General features: G+C 42.1%; 1 protein-coding gene across 1 annotated transcript in view; it reads right to left on the reverse strand.

Annotated features, from left to right (window-relative positions):
- Positions 1–15,432, reverse strand: part of bsnb (bassoon (presynaptic cytomatrix protein) b) — a 93,243-nt gene that overhangs the window by 9,828 nt on the left and 67,983 nt on the right. Inside the window, exons 4-6 of the mRNA XM_088005646.1 lie at positions 12,596–13,381; positions 4,173–10,463; positions 253–2,329 (exon numbers count right to left, since the gene is read on the reverse strand). Of these exons, the coding sequence (XP_087861772.1) occupies positions 253–2,329; positions 4,173–10,463; positions 12,596–13,381 (9,154 nt within the window). The remainder of the gene's footprint in view (positions 1–252; positions 2,330–4,172; positions 10,464–12,595; positions 13,382–15,432) is intronic.

Consider the following 15,432-nt stretch of genomic DNA (forward strand, 5'->3'; position numbering starts at 1 on the left):
ACAGAAAAAAAAAGAAAAAAAGCAAAGACCACAACTCACCAAAAACTTAAAAGCCATGCACGCAAAACTTATGTTCAAAATACTTTGGCTTTTCATATGAATAAGACAAGAAAGAGACAAGAGAACAAAAAATAATGGAGTTCTCCTTCAGAGTTCACATGCAGTCTTTTCATCACACCTGAAGGGTGGTAAAAAAAAAAAATATATATATATATATATATATCACAGAAAAATTAATTCAGCACCAGTTACCTTCGCTATCAGAAACAGCACAGTGCATGTCGTCTACGAGGTAAGGATCATCTGGTTTATAGACGTGACTTCTGGGAAGGTCCTTCTTGTGGTGATCTTGCACATCCGGCAGCGAATGGCTGGAACCGTACTGGTTTCTCACATCGTGGGCCTCTGACATGGCAGAACTTCTTCCCATACCTACAGGCTTCCCTACAGGACTAAGTGGGCTCTCCTCTTCTGAATTCTGAGTTCGCATCGGAGGACGTCCACTGCGGCTACTTCGGTGAGATCGCTCCATAGCATCTCTCTCGTAGGATTTGCTGCGGTGGCCTGTGGTGTCTCTGGAGGAAATCTTATCCATACCGTATCCTGTAGATCTGGACCTTCCGGAGCTGTACATGCGGTCATCCTCTTCAAGACCCTCATGACTCGTGCCATAATATTTCTGTTGATCATATGCATTTTTCTTCATGCTGTAGGCGACGTCATCTTGAAGCTTCTTTGATCTTGACCCTACTGGACAGGTGCCTGCAGTTGATGTTGTCATTGTGTAAGAAGCAAGGTCTGACTCCACATCCCTAGCTTCCTCAATAGGTGAGAATTTAGAAATCTTCTGCTCCATTCCCTGTTTTCTGTGCTTACTTCGTTTAGAGGAGACTACAGCAGGAGCAAGATTTTTGGAGGAAATTTTGTGGCCACCGGAGCGAGAAGAATGCTTATAGTCATCATAGTAGTAAGATGAGCCTCCACTCACTGTGGTGCTGGTCCGACTGTCCACTGTGCTTTGGTAACCAGCTGGTCCTGCAGGTCTTCCATAAGCATCAACAGGCTCCTCATATCCAGTTGCTCGTGCAGAGCCATTCTCACTGCGATACCGCCCTCCCACAGGATGACCCAGAGCGTCAGTGGGCTGACCAGTGTTGTCTTTTGTCAACTCACTGATGTCATCAATCATCACATAATTCCTTGGAATATTCTGCTCCAGGTTGGATGTGTAAAGACCATCTGAAGTGTATGCAGAGGTGGGACTGTCCACAGAGTGAGTTAGCCCAGGCTCAGGGGGGCGGTATTGTCCATATGCATTACTGTAAGCTGGTCCAAAGTTGGTATCTGGAGCAGAAGTGGCCACTGAGACTGCTGGGTTGCTAATGACTTCATAATTTGTAGGGAGTTTTTGTTCAAGTTCAGCCAAAGAAGTTTGCCGCGGTCTTTGATGGACAGTAAGAATTTCTGCTTGCGGCTGGTAGGCGAGGCCAGGCTGGTAGGAACTGTGAGTAGGATAAGGAAGGCTCTGTCCTGGCATAGGCTGACCAGGTGAATGAAAGCCCTGGTGACCATGCTGCTGCATGGTGAAGTCAGTTTGATAGGAGGACTGGCCATACATGCGGGAGGAATAAGTTCCCTGGTTCTGGTACCCAGGGACTGTTGGAGGATGAGGCTGGAATGTTCCAGGCTGAGGTGCAGAAGATGAAGGGTATTGAGGAGTTTGGAAACCTATTGGCTGGTAAGTAGAACCAGGCTGATGTGTAGATGGTTGAGTTTGAGGGTATGGGTAGGGCATATAAGATGAGGTTGAGGGATACTGGGATGTTGCATTGAGGTCATTAGTAAACTGACTCAGTGGTGCAGTACTCGGTCTTGTCAGCAAACCATTAGCATCATATGTTCCAGTTCCCGCACCCATCCTGAGGTTATTGAGCTCACTGTCTGACATGTAGTCTCGAGGATCACCCATACATCGCAGATAGGCTAACTCTCTCCTCTCCCTCTCCTTCACCATGGTCTCCTTACGCTGAGTGATGCCCAGTTCCAAATACCGCAGCTTGGCATCAATCTCTTTTTCTTCTTCCTCCAGCTCAGCCTGCTGTTTGCGTAGCTTTGATGACTCTTGCTCCACTGCTTTTAATTCGCTTAACAGACCCGCCTTGGTGACTCCTTGGGCTGGTCTTGGAAGCACCCTCTGAGGCATGCCAGGGGAGCTGTACATTTGTGCTGGAGTAACAATGGGGAGCGGAGCTTCCTCTGGAGGGGGGCTGGGAAGAGTCCTCTTTACTTTCCTCATCAGAGAGTTCTGCTGCTGCTGCAGGGAGGCCATCTGCCATGAGAGCCAGAAACACAACAGCAAACACTCAGCTACAAACAACAATGCATTTATGTAAATTAAATGTCTTACTATTTAACTGATATTTGGAGAGGGCCAGCACACTCTGTATCTCAAAGACAAATAAAAATCAGTCTGCAGTGTTGTCAAAAATACTTGCTGTTAAATGTCCAATGCATCGATATTTCTAATACAATTTATTATCGTTCAAAGTAAGATGAAATTACTCTGTAATGCTTTTAATTTATATCCGCTGCATTTTATCTTTATTGTAAATGTAAATCAGTTGAACTCCACATTTAAAAGTAAAAGCAAATTCAATCGCAATAATGTGATATATTCTATAAAGCTAATTCTCCTATAAAAATAAGCTATTTTCATAATACTACATCTGAGCAGTTTGGAAAGTGTTAACTGAAGCCGAAGAAATCTGACAAATTAACATGTACATGACAACAAGAAAAAAATCATTCTCCTAAGATTTTATTCTATCGGTTAATTTCCCCACTGGTCTTGTGATTAAATATCCTTAGTATTTAGTCTGCTACATAAATATTTGAAAACTGCATGCAGGCAAGAATTAATCAAACAATCAATATGAAAATATAGTAATCCAAAAGAAATATATGGTATTGTATTACTTACAAAATATCAATGTTAGGTAGATCCATGATGATTTTATCAAGCATTCTCCAAATGAGCCTTGTATTAAATACTAAGAGTCCAGATTGTAAGTACAAATGTGAAGACTAATTTCGGTCTAAGTGCAAAGCAGTATTAATTGACTTTGCCCAGCTGCTAACAATCACACAGAGAGCAAAGCAGCACCAGGATTTCTTCACATTATGTGTCCTCTTGGCAGCACTTTAGGGGTTTTCCAGATATAGAAGGCACTGCATGAACACAGTGTGTGAGAGAGAAACAGACTGAGAAAGTATAGGGGGAAAATGAGGGAGGAGATACAGCAGAGAGGCTTTAACGGCATGGCCAGATGCTCATGTGAGAACATTCTGTTTCCTCCTTTCTAATACGCCAGATCTGGTATGAATACATTAATGAATCTATATGAAGTAGAAAGCCATTTAAGCTGTATGTTTTCCCATTTATCTTTACACAGTTAAATTGTAAAGATAAATTTACAGAGTACTGTACCCCATGGGAAGATGGGTTATTCTTACGCCATATTCCCATTTTTTAATGCTACTTTCACAAACTAGAATGTCTTTTAAAGCAATTTTATAGGACGGAACATCACAAAGTGGGGGGAAAAGTTACACTTGCTGTTTATTGTGTTGCAAATGAAATGTACTGTATTTAGCTTAATTTATCAAATTTGTTTATCTTACTGGTCTTTTCTAATGAAATACATTCAAGTTTTGGGTCAAAATGGGAAAAAATGTGAAAGGGGTGAGTTCTTGAGGCATACCTACAGCTATTTATGTATTGGAGCCTTAATATCTTTCTGTTTCTCCTATAAATCTCAATATAAGTCTTAATTTAACTCATCCACACAAAAAACAACAACAACAAAAAAACATTTGTATATACATTATTCTAAAACAGGGATCCTCAAATCCAGGCCTTGAGGGCCAGGGTCCTGCAACTTTCAGATGTATCTCTGATTCAACACATCTCAGTCAAATGACTGAATTACCTCCTAGGTATGTAGTCAATCTGTCCAGGATCCTGCTAATGACCCAAGTATTTGACTCTGGTATGTTGAAGCAGAGACACATCTAAAGCCTTCAGGATACTGACCCTCAAGGCCTGGATTTGAGGATCCCTGTCCTGGAATGTATACTTCTTGTCAGACAGACAAAAAAAAATTATACTGTACCTGGCTATTGGACAGCACTTGATGATAGGGGGAGAACCGATTCTTTGTGGGATCCTCTGATGTTGGGCTGAGAGGTTTTGGATCTGACATAGAGCGTTGTACACTTTTAATGGGCCTTGGCAGCGTCTGATGGCGTTGTGGAGATTCAGCAGTGAAGGATTTCTGCTGGGGTGTAACATGGGCCTTGTTAAGCTTCTCCTGAGAGGCAAAAGTTGTCTCCAACATCCGATGAGGAGACAATGGAGAAACTGGGGAGTACAGTACTTGGGGAGATTTTGGGGGTTGGCGAGATGAAGACTCATTTTGTTGATGATGATAGCCTATTTCCAGAGGATCTGGTTTCCTCCTTTCAAACTTAGCTACTCCTTGGAGTCTGGGAGAGGCTGTGTCAGATGTATTTCCACCTACTATATGGAGACTTGTAGAGTATGGGCTAATAGTTGTAGGGACACTCAGCTGAGGGGCTACTACTCCCTGAGAATGTGATTCTGGTTCTGTCTGGCATGCTAAACTCTCACCTTTGTGAGTTCTTTCTGGAGCTGCTATGTAATGCAGTAGGTCAACTTTTGAGGTCTCTGCCATAGTAATGTGGATTGCAGGTGAAACTCTGCCAAGTAGGTCTGACTCTGTTTGACATGATGAGTCATTAGTGGTCTGAATAGCTATACTTGCTGAAATTACCTTGGAAGAGCCATCAGATTTTGCCTCACCACTAGATTCAGAGTGCTTGGACACACGAGACCGTCTGCGCCTTACTGGTTGTTGGTCCCATTCTCCCTGGTCTTCCTCATCAGTCTGTACACTGCAGTCTGCAATTCGTCTTGTTCTCCTACGCCTATTCATGTACCTTTCTTCACCATCCTCATCATCTGTTTGCACACAGCTGTCTGTAATTCTTTTGACAGAGTCCTCCTCTGAACCATCCCTCAACCGAGGCATGGAATTTTGCTTTTTCATAGTCTTGGAATCACCCTGCTTGTCACTGCTTCTCAAAGACATTTCAGAGGTGGAGCTATGAATGGGTCGAGCAGCCACTACTGCTTGGACAACTTGTCCATCCTGCCAAAATTGCACACTTTGCCCATCTTGCTGAAGGACTCTACCAGTCTGATCACAGATTATAAATCCTTGAGGGGCCCCTGCTCCAACAACTACTCCTTGGATGGCACTCTGGGCTGATGTTGCTGCAGCCACTGCTGCAGCTGATGCAGCAGCCACCTCAGCAGCTGCAGCCGCTGCTGCTGCTTCAACTGCTGCTGTTTTTTGCCTTTTCTGCTCCTCCAGTTGCTGCTGAAGCTGCTGCTGCAGGGTCTGAATTTGCTCAAGCTGCATTCTTTGCTGGGCCAACTGCTCTCTTTGCATTATAAGTTGTGTCTCCCTCTCGGCTTGCTGTTGTTGTAGGACTTGCTGTTTTATTGTCTGCAGTTCTTGGATCTCACGTTGAACAAGAAGTTGTTCTTTTTCTCTGTGACGCTGAAGCTCCATACGATCTCTCTCTAGCTCCTCTTGAAGGCGCAACTGCCTCAGTTTTTCTAATTCAACCCGTTCTCTCTCTAGCTGCAGAAGTTGTTCTTGTTGCTGATTGAGTTTCTCATCTTCCTTGTTCTTTTGTGCATCAATGGGAGGGGACAGTTTGGAACTTGATGCCTGGGTACTTTCAGCTTGTGTCTGTCCCTGAGAGAGAACTACTGGTTGAGGCTGACTGGCGGGTTGTGTTTGAGGTTGGGTTTGAGTCAAAGATAAAGGTTCTGTCTGTGCAGGTAACTGTTGCGGTTGCATTTGAGTCTGCACTTGAGCCTGCACTTGTTGGGCAGATGACGGTTGGCCTTGAATTTGAGAGAGAGATGCAATACTTTGTGAAGTAAATTGAGATCTGTCGATTTGTTGTTCTGCTGTGGTTTGTATACCAGCTCCAGGTACGCTTTGTATTCCTGAGTGCGCTGCAGGTGGTGTCGGGGGAATGGTGGCAGCTGTTGGTCCAGATATTGTTGTTGACGGCTTCCCAAGGTATACTGGAATTTCTTGGTGAGAGCTGCTTATTACAACACCACTTCCTGTTGGTGTGACAGACAAAGGATACTGGTTTGGAGAAGGATAGGAATATGCTCCTTGTGTGGAAAGAGGCATTCTGGGAGTCATCTGAGGCAATCTGGTAAGACTAGCCAAAGGTACAGCAGTTACACCTGCAGGGTAGGGTCTGTAAATTCCTCGGGGCATGGGACGAATTACTGGGGCAGGCTGTGTAGTAATTGGTAAGGTGGAAGCTATGGGAGTGTTTATGGTGGAATATATCATGCCATCACCACCTCTCATAGCAGTAGGGTATAAGGCTCGTATACTTGCTTGCCTCGCATTGATTAAATTTGTTAGAGCTTGGCCATTCACAGCTTGTCTACTATCTGGACCATAAAGCAAATTTGCCCTTATTGATGCTAGGCTTTGTTGAAGATTTAATCTGGCTAAAGGCCCACCTCTTCCAGCACCATATGCTGCCAAATCAGGGTTATTTCCAAAACGGCTTCCAAACTGGTCGACAGTGTTAAGGGCTGCACACATACGACTTATCTCCCTAGCAGTAGTTGCACTATACTGAGCCAGATTGGAATCCTGTGAGCCTGTAATATCACGTGAAGCACTGGTGTAATCAGAGTTGATATTTGACATGGAGCCATACCGACGAAGGGGTAATGAAGGGCCTGTAAAATCTTCCTGATGACGCAAATCTGTGTAAGATCCATACTGTGCTCCCATGCCAAGGTATCCACCATCATAACCTTGATTCATACTACTGAGATCTACAGCCAGTCCACCCTGGAGAGGATTCTGATAGGACCCAGCATCACTCATTGAAGGCAGATTAGTATCAGACATAGAAGGCTGTAATCTCCCTGCAGAAGCTATAGCTGGTGGATATAGTTTGTGTTCGTCAGGAAGTCCTTGTGTAATTTGAGGCTGGAGTTGTGGCTGTTGTTGCTGGCTAACACTAAATTGGGGTGGCTGAGGAGGGTGGGCTGCTTGAGACTTTTCGGTGGTGGGACTTTTATCTGAGGACACTGTAGCCGGCTTCTGAGAGAATGTCCCTGAACAGGTACCAGCAAAGGGCAATTTGTAAACAACATCACAACAAGCCACTTGGTTTTCTTGTTTAAGCTGTCCAGTTAGATCCAAAACCTGAGGAGGAGGTGGTGGTGCACGGGGATGCTCTTCTCTTTTTACCAGCTGAGTCATGGTGCCACTTTTGGATGTGTTATTCTCATCAAGTTGTACCATCATAACATGGGGTTTTCCTGTTGACAAGTTTATAACAGTTGGCTTATTTTTCAGCTCTAAGGCAACTCCGCCATACATTTCGAGGGGTACATTAGAAGTAAGGGCCACAGATGCTGATGGAGGAGCGAGAGGAGACACTCTAGGAATGGCATTAGCAGTCACCACAGGCTGACCAGTGCTTGTCTGACTCACTACAAGGTCTTTTTTCATCAGCAGTGGCTGTACCTGATTGGCTAAATTATAACGAGCAAAAGAAGACTGCTGCTGGTGCTGCTGAAGCTGCTGTTCAAGAAGTTGTTGCTGCTGCAGGAGCTTCTGCTGTTGTAACTGCAGTTGCTGTTGTTGTATGCCAAGATTTTCCAGACAGGCATCAATTTTGGGTATAGTTGGATCAGTAATTGGGACTTTGCTTTGGGTTAAACAAACAGCTGATCCAACACCCTGACCCAGATCCACACGGTTCTGCAATGGGTCTCCATATATGACAGGTTGTTTGGGTTGAGACATGAAGGTTGACACAGCAACTGTGACACTTACTGTTGTTGGAGTTGAAACAGAAACATGTGGTTGCTCTTGTGCATTGAGGTTCATAATAAGAGGCTGCACTGCTGTGTGTCTACTCGATGACTGCTCTGCTCCTAATGAATATCTTCTTGTGTCAGAAGCAAGTGATGTGAGATCCATTCCTTGATCTGTCATAATAATTGGAGCTGGTCTCATTGGAGCTCTCAGATCTACAACATTTGTGCTTTGCTGTGTTTGACTTTGTCCCACAACCTTTGAAGCACGAGTTTGTGTACTTGTCGCTCCTGCACTGATACCAACATTTACTTTTTCAATATTGTGCCCCATTTGTGAAGAATGTTTTAGCTGCTGAGAGGAATGCATTTGAGGTGATGTTGGCGAACTTGTTGAAGGGGGCTGTGAGCTATATAAGGTTTTACAACTGCCCTGTGTTGGTGATGACAAGGGGGAAGTGGATGAGTTTACAGTAATTGGCTTGGCAGGGCTTGACTTTTCAGAGCCTAGTGTTATGACCATCACGGGTGAATCTTGGGATGACTGCTGTCGTACAAGACGAGGTGACATTGTCCTTTGAGGTGCTCCAGTATGGGATACTGGAGCTGTTGATGCTCCAGAAGGCAAAGATGGTAGCTGCCTGCCACTACCACTTGTGGGTTGAACAGATGGTGAATGTGTTGGACTTTTTGTTGGAGAAGTAGTGGGTGAGACTGGAGGACTAGGTCCTTTGAACATTGAAAAGACTTTGGAGGTCAAAGATGATGATCCAGGGTCAGGTGTTGCTTGTGTTGACCTCTGGGGGCCTGCTCTGTTGCCAACAGGCACTGCATTTCCTGCCTGCCGAGATGAGGCTGCCTGACTAATTTGAGCTTTGGTAGTGGCAACTCCAACAACTCCTTCAATTTTGGCACTCTGTGTCATCATTCTGTTTTGTGTTTCTTTTGATAAATGCTGTGCAGCGTGCATGCTGCCTGATGTGGAGAAGGACATGGGTGCAGTTACTTGAGTTGGGCTAGAGCCAGGGGTTAGGGAGGTTCCAGCATCAAGATGATGGCCACTGTCTGGCTGAGAGGCACCTTTTTGACCCTGCTTCTGCATGAGTTGTGCTTTCCTCATCATCTCTTCATATACCTCTTCTGCACTTTTTAAGGTTTTATCAGATGGCAACATTGCTGATGTCTTCTCTGTTGGTGAATAGAGTGATGTGTAGGTTGGAAGATTAAATTCATTTCCTGATTTGTAAAGCTTTCCACCTATCATCTCAAAACCTTCTGCTTCTGAGTCCATAGAAGGTGAGTATTCAGAACATGATGATCTATGAAGCTCCTCCATTTCTGCAGCCTGTCTCAGCTCCTCTGTTGGTGATGCATCCTCAATAGGGGAAAGATTACTGGGGGGAGTTTTGGATCGTTCTCTGCGCCTTTGTGCCCGAAGTTCTTCTTTATCTCTTTTTGTTTTCCGAGCAGTACTTCGAATCCTCTGTTGCTCCAGATCTCTCATCTGCTCCTGTTCTCTTAGTAGTTCTTCTTCTTCTCTGAGCTCATCCTCCTCAGAGGAGTCTTCAATTGTAGGGAGGAGAGGCCCATGAGACCGATGTCGAGCTTTCCTTTGCTGCTTTGCCTCTTCAAGTCGTGCTCTTCTACTAGGACTGCTGTCACTGTCATCCTCCATAGATGATACCGATGTGGGTGATGTTCCAGAAGTGTAGCTGGGAGTCGTGGCCGGTAGGGTGGATGAATAATCGCCCTTAGATCGTTCCTCTGGTGAACCAGTCAGACTTTCCATTTCGAGTTCTGGCTCTCGAAGGTCATGTTCATTACTGAGCTCAATGTCTCGGTTGTAGCTGTTGGTATTATTCAACTCAATCGTTTTAAAACGCCGAAGTCCTCCAGCCATAACAACATCTTCCTCTTCATTTGCCTTGTAAGCACCCTCAGATACTTTTTTGTCTTCTTCAAAACTATTTGACTGATGAGAGAGTCGCCTTCTCTCTTTGCCTGACTCTCCACTGGTTTTATGAGTCTTTTTGGTTTTCTGGTTTCCATATTCTTCTAATTCTTCTTCATCAGCACTCATCTCCATGATCTGCCTCCTCATGTATTCTTCATCTGTTAAGTCTTTATGGGACTTCTTTTGTCTTATTGGCAATGGCGAGAGACCACTTTCACTGCTGTCTTCCACATAATCATGGCGAAGTTTACAACTGAGGTCATCTTCTGATTCATCCCTTCCTGCTTCTTCATCAGGAATGTAGTCTCGTTCTTGCCCCACAGAAAGTGAATGCGGTCTATGCTTTGGGTCTGAGGCAGACTTTGATTCGAGCAGAGGTTTCATAGAGCTCTCTAATTTGTTGATGTCTGAAGGGATGGAAGCACCTCTTTCATTAAGCTTGATTCCCTCTTCCCGGATCTGACCTGTAATCTCCCCTTGTGAGCTGGAGATCCCATCTGAAGAGTATCCAGTGTCACTTAAGCTCTGCGTACTTGATTTATTGGAGTCCTAAAGAAAGAGAGAACATAGGGATGTTAGAATCTAGAAAAGGCCTTCATAATTACTCATACAAGGTACATTACAAGCTTCACTGCACATTTCATGTCGCACTATTTCATCCAGTTCATCAGCATTGACATTTTTATGCATATTGTCAGGTGATTGTAGGTAACACAATTTATTTGCAATTATTACAGATGAAATAGTCTCTAATAGTAAGATATTAGAGAATAATTACATTGGAAATAATTAACAAGGTATTTTAACACTTTAGGATAAAATCAAACCAAATATTAACTTTTGTAACATTAGAATGTTCAAATAATAATAAAATAAAACATGAACAAATGATATTAAATTACCTGGATAAGAATAACTTTCACTACACAATTAGGATCATATTCCATTAATTCGGATTGAGTTTATCCTTCAGTGTATTGTGCACACAGATGGAAAAATTGACATTGACAGAGAGTGAATATAACAAACAGTTGGACATACAAACATCTACAGACAAATGTCATTTGGTTACATGCTTGTTTGCCATCTTTGTCGCATTCTCCATTGCATTCTTCGACCCATTGAAGAATAAGGAACATGCTCGGAATGCTTAAAATGTCATCACAAAGTGTCACATTACACAAAAGCTTGTGATTTGTTTAACAATTAAAAGAACAAAAAGCTTTTCAAAAACAAAACAAAGAAATGGTTAAGTGGACAAGAAATGAAAATTTGCCTTTAAGGCAATAATAAAAAAATTAAAAGCACAAAAAAGCAGATGGTTTTGATGTTGATTGTGATGATGACTGTTTAAAAAAAAGATGATCGTAATAATGAGAAAGTTAGAATGTCCAAGACATCTGCATCAGTGAGATTGGGTATGGTTAAAAGTTTTATTTATGTTATGATAAACATCTGATTATTATTATTTATGGTTATGGCCAAAATTAAAAGTAATTAATTAAAGTAAAAATTGATACACTTTGGCTATTATAAATCTAAGGACCATAAACATAGTGTATGTTCCTTTTTGGTCAGTATTTGAAGTATTACAGCATTTTTAACCATATGTATGCATACTCAGGTCTTTCGTTTTCACCATGTGATTGCAATCCATTACAGTTATTGAATCAATGTATCAATAATGTATCCAACTTAACAGAGAATGCCTTTATTCAGATCTCAAAATTCAAGATTAATCTTGACATAATGAGGACCAAAGAACATGCAAGATACTTTTGCATGCTCTTTGCCAGAATAAAGTGTTTCATACACACAGATAAATTGGTGCATGATTTCTTTTCTGAAGGTTATTGTAATGGTGTCTTTACTAGTCTTCATAAAAATCAATAAAGTGGCAACAGTTCATAAAAAAGTCTGCTACATGAGTCTTGTAAAGTACAAGACATATTATATCCGTTCCTGTTTGTGTCACTATAAAATTTAAAGTCTTGTTATTGGTCAATAAGGTGCTGAATGCTGACACACATGTCAAAGTTAGTGTGTCAGGTATGAACTATCTACACTCCTTTGGACATTAGACACTCTTCCACGCAGTTCTTGGGGACCCAAACTAAACAAGGGGAGGCAAAGTGTCTATGTCCCTCAGCTCTGGAGTCACTTTACTGAATAATTAAGATGTATACAAACTGTTAGTTCTTTTAAGTTATCACTGAAATCATTATTGTTTACTTCATAAAAGTCAACCATTTGTAAAAGTCACATTTTAGTTTTGTACTTTTACTCGCTTTTCATTTGTCCTAACTGTGCCTTTTAACATTTTTTCTCTTTATGTGATGCATACATTTCACCATTATACTTTGGATGTATTGCATTAGCTTTTTTACCTCTCTACCTACATTTTTACATTTAATTGTCTTGCATAAAAATATTGCAATTTGAATAAGTTTTCCTTGACCAAAAATGATGATGGTACAGCAGGAATAATGTTTGAGATAAAAAGTGTTTAAAATAAAAATAAAATAGTTTTGATTAGCTCAAAAATAATACATAAAAAAAATAAACATTATGATTTAAAAAAATATATGTTTCCAGTCATTTAAATGGAGCAAAGCAAAATAAAATGGTGAATCAAGTAACAGGAGTAATAGGTGAAGGCGAAGAGGTTGCAGGTAGCTCACTTCATGGTGTCTTGACTTCTTTTCTTCCTCAGTTATCTTGATCTCGTGTGGGGAAGTCACAGTCTCTGACAAAGCCTTCTTGGGTAAGACTTTGGTATCTTCTTTTAGAGATTTAGATGCAACTTTCATCTTCTCCTGGCTTTGTGGGGTCTGTTGTTTGCGGGTCTGGTTGTTACCTGTGGGTTTAGACTGAGTAGGAACTGGTTTTGCAGGTGTGGAAACCTTGTTATGGTTAGGAGCAGATTTATTAGAGCTAGGTGCAGCCTTGGCACCAGAAGGATGAGAAGGGCCCTTAGTCTGAGCAGAGGGCTGAACAGATCCTTTTGTCTGAGTCGGCCCTTTTGCCTGACTTGGGCCCTTCACTAGGTTAGCAGGCTGTGCAGGGGCCTTATTTTGAGCATGTGACTGGGCAGGACCTTTAATTTGAGCAGGTCCTTTACTTTGAGAGGAAGGCTGTGTTTGACTCTTAGCTTGGGAGGGTGGCTGAGCAGAACCCTTGGTTTGAGGGGAGGTTTGGCTGAGCCCTTTTGATTGAGGAGCAGGCCCAGCCTGTTTCACATTAGAGGGAGGGCCACTTACTTGGGGACCCGTAGGTTTCTGTTGTTGAGGACCTGTAATCCTAGGCCCTGAACCTTGACTGGGTGCTTTCTGCTGAGGTGTTTGCTGTTTGAATGGAGCAGGTGCCCGAGGAGATCCCATGGAAGGGGCTACAGGAGGTGGAATATCTCCCAAACTTCCTGACAGAGCCCGCTGTGTTTGGCAGTTTAAGCAGAGCCATTCTTTCTTCTGAAAAACAAGAACAGAAGGCAGGAATCAGCAAAGTCACAATGAAAAAAAATTTAGTTTAAGTTATAAACTTAAATTATAAGAATCTATGTCTATGGGGACTTCAAGGACAGTGAAGCTCCGTTCAGCTGACTAAGTATGTTATTGGCAGAGAATACTGTGATTAAAGTGCAGCTGTAAAATGGTAAAAGGCCTGCATTTGTATATAACCCTTTATCAAGTCCAAAGACTCCAAAGCCCAACAGGACGAACAGGATGAACTCCTACCTTCTGCACTAGTTTAAACAATGTTCACATAGATATTTGTACTCTCTGGTACAGTACTTGACTGGAGCAACTCTTACCTAAAGAACAGTGACTTCTTCATGCCAATAGGCAACTTCTCATCAGAGCGTACAGAACTGGGGTACCTCAAAGTTCAAACCTGAACCCCTCCTACTACAATAGTAGTTACCAATACCTATGTAGATGATACACCGCTCTACCATTAAGGGACCTTTCAAGCACTGAGCAGATGCTTAAAACAAATTGTTCTAGACTGCTCGACATCTCCAGAACCAGAACCAAAGACGGAGAAGCAGAATTCAGTTTGTATGCTCCACAAATCTTAAAGAAACTTCCAGAAAACTGCAAAACAACTGAAACGTTGAGTTTCTTCAAAATGAGGATAAAAACCTACCTGTTGCTTTTGGGTTGTATTTTTATGGAGACTGGTTGGTACAAGAGCGCAGAATTGCTAGTTTGGTAAATTAAATGCTAATGCTGTTGCTTTATAGGTGATCATGCAGTGCCAAGCATTCAGTAGGACCCACTCTGAACAACTGAGTACTGGAAAGCCTGTCCAAACAAGGCCTTTCATCTCTTGAAGAAGACTTAATCTTTTGACAACATTAAGCACTCTCAAACAGGGTACACAGAAAAAGAGCGCTGTGTGAATACAGATGATCGTGTCTGTAAAGAGGTGCAACAATCACTAGACCTTTGATAGAGCTCACAGCAAAGTCTCCTGCTTCTTGAAGCAGGGATTTGCCCTTCACATTCACCCTCACAGTCTTACATTGGGCCATGGTTATATATTCTGACACTGCTAAAAATCCAGAACAAAACCCATCAACAGTAGGATATTAACATAAGCAGATTCAATTTCAGGTCAATGCAACAGATCGATGAAAACACTCGCTGGAATAAAACGGTTCTATTGCGAGCAATGGTGCCATGTTAGTAACACAGCCCTTCGTTAATGATAATCATCTGTGCCTCAGGCCTGAAGACGGAGTGTTTTCGTGTCACAGACTCGTTCAACAAAACAAATAACCTCATAAACACCTCGACTGCTGATTACCATCTGCCCAATAAATCATGTATTTTATTGCTGTCACATTTCAAAGGCATAAATATGGAAGATTTAACAACAGGCTCTGTCAAATCTATTAAATAAAAACAATTCAGGTGTTCGGGGACTGAATCGGAGAACATCTTTACATCAGTGCAAAGATCCAAGGCACCAAAGAAAGCAGAACATAAATTACTGGTTTTAAAATACTTTAACGTTACATTCATTCAACCAAAGAGTGAGCATGGATCATCCTAGCATCACAACAGAAATCTTAGTGTCGAGATTCAGCAGCTACAAAGAGCTTATGGTAGGACAGTCCACCACATCCTGAACCAAAATAGAGACATAAGTCAGAGGGAGTTCCTCCTTTTTCTAAAATCCTTGTCCAACATAATTTGTCTCTTTGTCCCCGAGGAACGGTGAACATGACAGTACATTTCGACTAAGTCTTATCAGATACAAGATGATGTGAGAGGTGGTAGATAAACCTCAAGGGTTTAGAAGTAAGGATGTAGGACAAAGACAAAGTCAACACACCCCTGTTAAAATGTCAGACTGTTGTGATGTAAAAAAAATACACCATTGTGAATTATTTCAGAACCATCTCAACCTTTAAAGCTGCAGTAACTTTTATGAAAATATGTTTTATATATAAATATAATTGTTAAATTTATCACTAGATGGAGCAATGAGGAAAGGGAGAGTGTCATTTACT

This window comes from Poecilia mexicana, unplaced genomic scaffold (genome assembly GCF_051168715.1).
Source record: "Poecilia mexicana isolate PSO_F unplaced genomic scaffold, ASM5116871v1 scaffold_5, whole genome shotgun sequence".
NCBI lineage: Eukaryota > Metazoa > Chordata > Actinopteri > Cyprinodontiformes > Poeciliidae > Poecilia > Poecilia mexicana.